This window comes from Ictalurus punctatus, unplaced genomic scaffold, assembly GCF_001660625.3.
Source record: "Ictalurus punctatus breed USDA103 unplaced genomic scaffold, Coco_2.0 tig00006849, whole genome shotgun sequence".
NCBI lineage: Eukaryota > Metazoa > Chordata > Actinopteri > Siluriformes > Ictaluridae > Ictalurus > Ictalurus punctatus.
The window spans coordinates 27,501-32,500 of record NW_026521123.1 but is presented as its reverse complement, the minus strand read 5'-3'; the positions used below and the strand labels follow the sequence as shown (position 1 = coordinate 32,500).

Below are 5,000 nucleotides of genomic sequence, written 5' to 3'. Positions count from 1 at the left end.
TCACCATCATCACCATCATCACCATCATCATCATCATCACCATCACCATCATCACCATCATCATCATCACCATCATCATCATCATCACCATCATCACCATCACCATCATCACCATCACCATCATCACCATCATCATCACCATCACCATCATCACCATCATCACCATCATCACCATCATCATCATCATCACCATCATCACCATCACTATCATCATCATCACCATCATCATCATCATCACCATCATCACCATCACTATCATCATCATCACCATCATCACCATCATCATCATCATCACCATCACCATCATCACCATCATCATCATCACCATCATCATCATCATCACCATCATCACCATCACCATCATCACCATCATCATCACCATCATCACCATCACCATCATCACCATCACCATCATCATCATCATCACCATCACCATCATCACCATCACCATCATCACCATCATCACCATCACCATCATCACCATCATCATCACCATCATCACCATCACCATCATCACCATCACCATCATCACCATCACCATCATCATCATCATCACCATCACCATCATCATCACCATCACCATCATCATCATCATCACCATCACCATCATCATCACCATCATCATCATCATCATCACCATCATCACCATCACCATCATCACCATCATCATCATCATCACCATCATCATCACCATCATCACCATCACTATCATCATCATCACCATCATCATCATCATCACATCATCATCACCATCACCATCATCACCATCATCACCATCATCAACATCATCATCATCACCATCATCACCATCATCATCATCATCATCATCATCATCATCACCATCACCATCATCACCATCATTACCATCATCATCATCATCATCATCATCACCATCATCATCATCATCACCATCATCACCATCACCTTCACCATCACCACAGGGTTTCAGTTTATAGAAAAAGAATCGTGTGGGTGGAGCTACAGTTTTGTTCTTAGCATTACTTATATAATTTATCACAATATTGCACATGATGCACTTTATTTCTGTGAAGATGATTTACAATCAGGAGTCAAAACCAGAAGTTAATACCAGGGGTTTACTTGTGAAGTAAATATCAAAAACTGAGAGTCAGTATCGGGAGTCAGTATCAGGAGTCAGTATCAGGAGTCAGTATCAGGAGTCAGTATCGGGAGTATCAGGAGTCAGTATCAGGAGTCAGTATCAGGAGTCAGTATCAGGAGTCAGTATCGGGAGTCAGTATCGGGAGTCAGTATCGGGAGTATCGGGAGTCAGTATCGGGAGTCAGTATCGGGAGTATCGGGAGTCAGTATCGGGAGTCAGTATCAGGAGTCAGTATCGGGAGTATCGGGAGTCAGTATCGGGAGTCAGTATCGGGAGTATCGGGAGTCAGTATCGGGAGTATCGGGAGTCAGTATCGGGAGTCAGTATCGGGAGTTTTATTAGTGATAAATGCTGTATGTTTTAATTGATTTGATTTTGAAACCTTGTAGTTGATGAGAACAGGGAAGTACTTCACGGAACCGGCCCACTTGGAGAACGTGTTCGAGTTTTCTGCTGCTTTATTAACATCCAGTTGGTTAAGTATGGAGATGTATCCAGTGTGTCCTCCGATCGTTCTCACCTTCTTCTGGATCTGTTTGTTGTCTTGCTCTGTTTTAAACAACAGGGGTGTGTGCATTTAGTCCAATTCTTCTTTTCCACATAATTCAATAGAAATAATAGAAATAATATTAAATATAAATAACATTGACACTGCAGAAATTGTGTGAGTTCGTTCTGATATGCGAGTAATAATAGAATTAATAATAATAGAAATAATAATAATAAAATCATCATAATAATGTAAGGTGTGGTGAGGTGTTTAAATGTGAATGTGTTTGTAAAAGCAATTTTTCATATAAAACGTGTAAATAAAATAAAATGTTAATTAATGTGAAGTAAAATGAGACACGAGTGGATTCTGAGGTTCAGTTTTCATTATTATTATTTACAAAGTATTTAAAAATATTATTAATATTAATATTGTTTATATTATTTGATGTTTATGGAACTGCTCAGATGTTTGATCAAAGTAGAATTGAATGATATATTTAATTCACCATCAGAAAATAGAGTTTTACGCTTAATTAGAATTTTGTAGTTTGTAAAGGAGCTGTGTAAAATCTGAAATTATTTCATAATTATGATATTTAATCAAACTTTACTTAAATTGGTTTAATTAATTAAACTAAATCCTATATTATTTTTAAAATGCATTTAATCTCTAAATGTATTCATATTTTTACAAATTAAAATGCTAAATAAATATTGAACATATTTCAGTATTTCTCATTTCTAACTAGAGGAGCTCTAACTGCAGAAGATTAAGTCCTTCATAAATCGAGTCACTTACTGAAGCCATTTATTATTTCATTAAAATAACTTCTGCACTTTTCAGTCGTCCAAGTGAAGAAGAAGAAAACAGTGTGTGTCTTCTTAACACACTCATGAAAATCCCACACATCACGTCCTGTAAAACAGAGAGAGACAAAATACAGTTTAACAAAACAAATACTGTTCCAAAAAAATAACCTAGGGGTTTAGGGTTTAGGGTTAGTGAGTGAGGGGAGAGTAAAAGAATTGAGCTTAGGGAAGTATTACTCAGGTAAATTGTACTGTAAGGGTGAGGGTGTAGGGGTGAGGGTGTAGAGGTTAGGGTGTACGGGTGAGGGTGTAGAGGTTAGTGTGTAGGGGTGAGGGGGTTGGGGTGAGGGTGTAGGGGTTAGGGTGTAGGGGTGAGTGTGTTGGGGTGAGGGTGTAGGGGTTAGGGTGTAGGGGTGAGGGTGTAGAGGTTAGGGTGTAGGGGTTAGTGTGTAGGGGTGAGGGTGTAGGGGTGAGGGTGTTGGGGTTAGGGTGTAGGGGTGAGGGTGTAGGGGTTAGGGTGTAGGGGTGAGGGTGTAGGGGTGAGGGTGTAGGGGTTAGTGTGTAGGGGTGAGGGTGTTGGGGTGAGGGTGTAGGGGTTAGGGTGTAGGGGTGAGGGTGTAGGGGTTAGGGTGTAGGGGTGAGGGTGTAGGGGTTAGGGTGTAGGGGTGAGGGTCTTGGGGTGAGGGTGTAGGGGTTAGGGTGTAGGGGTGAGGGTTTAGGGTTGAGGGTGTAGGGGTTAGGGTGTAGGGGTGAGGGTGTAGGGGTGAGGGTGTAGGGGTTAGGGTGTAGGGGTGAGGGTTTAGGGTTGAGGGTGTAGGGGTTAGGGTGTAGGGGTTAGGGTGTAGGGGTGAGGGTGTAGGGGTGAGGGTGTAGAGGTTAGGGTATAGGGGTTAGGGTGTAGGGGTGAGGGTGTAGAGGTTAGGGTGTAGAGGTTAGGGTGTAGGGGTTAGGGTGTAGGGGTTAGGGTGCAGGGGTTAGGCTGTAGGTATGACACTGTAGCGTTTAGGGTGCAGGGGTTAGGCTGAAGGTGTGAGGCTGTAGCTATTAGGGTGTAAGGGTGTAGGGGTTAGAATGTAGGGGTTAGGGTATAGGAATTAGGGTGTAGGGGTTAGAGTGTAGGTGTTAGGGTCTAGGGATTAGGGAATAGGGTGTACGGATTAGGGTGTAGAGGTGAGGGTGTAGGTTTTATGGTATAGGGGTTAGGGTGTAGGGGTGAGGGTGTAGGGGTTAGGGTGTAGGGGTTAGGGTGTAGGGGTGAGGGTGTAGGGGTGAGGGTGTAGCGGTTAGGGTGTAGGGGTGAGGGTGTAGGGGTTAGGGTGTAGGGGTGAGGGTGTAGGGGTTAGTGTGTAGGGTGAGGGTGTAGGGGTGAGGGTGTAGGGGTTAGGGTGTAGGGGTGAGGGTGTAGAGGTTAGGGTGTAGGGGTGAGGGTGTAGGGGTGAGGGTGTAGAGGTTAGGGTGTAGGGGTGAGGGTGTAGAGGTTAGGGTGTAGAGGTTAGGGTGTAGGGGTGAGGGTGTAGGGTTGAGGGTGTAGGGGTTAGGGTGCAGGGGTTAGGCTGTAGGTATGACACTGTAGCGTTTAGGGTGCAGGGGTTAGGCTGAAGGTGTGAGGCTGTAGCTATTAGGGTGTAAGGGTGTAGGGGTTAGAATGTAGGGGTTAGGGTATAGGAATTAGGGTGTAGGGGTTAGAGTGTAGGTGTTAGGGTCTAGGGATTAGGGAATAGGGTGTACGGATTAGGGTGTAGAGGTGAGGGTGTAGGTTTTATGGTATAGGGGTTAGGGTGTAGGGGTGAGGGTGTAGGTTTTATGGTAGAGGGGTGAGGGTGTAGAGGTTAGGGTGTAGGTTTTATGGTATGGGGGTTAGGGTGTAGGGGTGAGGGTGCAGGGGTGAGGGTGTAGGGGTGAGGGTGTAGGGGTGAGGGTGTTGGGGTGAGGGTGTAGGGGTGAGGGTATAGGGGTTAGGGTGTTGGGGTGAGGGTGTAGGGGTGAGGGTGTAGGGGTGAGGGTGCAGGGGTGAGGGTGTAGGGGTGAGGGTGTAGGGGTTAGGGTGTTGGGGTGAGGGTGTAGGGGTGAGGGTGTAGGGGTGAGGGTGCAGGGGTGAGGGTGTAGGGGTGAGGGTGTAGGGGTGAGGGTGTAGGGGTTAGGGTGTTGGGGTGAGGGTGTAGAGGTTAGGGTGTAGGGGTGAGGGTGTAGTAGTTAGGGTGTAGGTTTTATGGTATGGGGGTTAGGGTGTAGGGGTGAGGGTGCAGGGGTGAGGGTGTAGGGGTGAGGGTGTAGGGGTGAGGGTGTTGGGGTGAGGGTGTAGGGGTTAGGGTGTTGGGGTGAGGGTGTAGGGGTGAGGGTGTAGGGGTGAGGGTGCAGGGGTGAGGGTGTAGGGGTGAGGGTGTAGGGGTTAGGGTGTAGGGGTGAGGGTGTAGGGGTGAGGGTGCAGGGGTGAGGGTGTAGGGGTGAGGGTGTAGGGGTTAGGGTGTTGGGGTGAGGGTGTAGAGGTTAGGGTGTAGGGGTGAGGGTGTAGTAGTTAGGGTGTAGGTTTTATGGTATGGGGTTAGGGTATAGGGGTGAGGGTGTAGGGGTGAGG

General features: G+C 46.4%; 1 protein-coding gene across 2 annotated transcripts in view; it reads right to left on the bottom strand.

Annotated features, from left to right (window-relative positions):
* c7a (complement component 7a) overlaps nucleotides 1-5,000 on the bottom strand; it is a 14,802-nt gene that overhangs the window by 6,787 nt on the left and 3,015 nt on the right. For both annotated transcript variants that reach the window (XM_053679322.1, XM_053679323.1), the window contains exons 9-10: nucleotides 2,415-2,531; nucleotides 1,506-1,672 (exon numbers count right to left, since the gene is read on the bottom strand). In XM_053679322.1, the coding sequence (XP_053535297.1) occupies nucleotides 1,506-1,672; nucleotides 2,415-2,531 (284 nt within the window). The remainder of the gene's footprint in view (nucleotides 1-1,505; nucleotides 1,673-2,414; nucleotides 2,532-5,000) is intronic.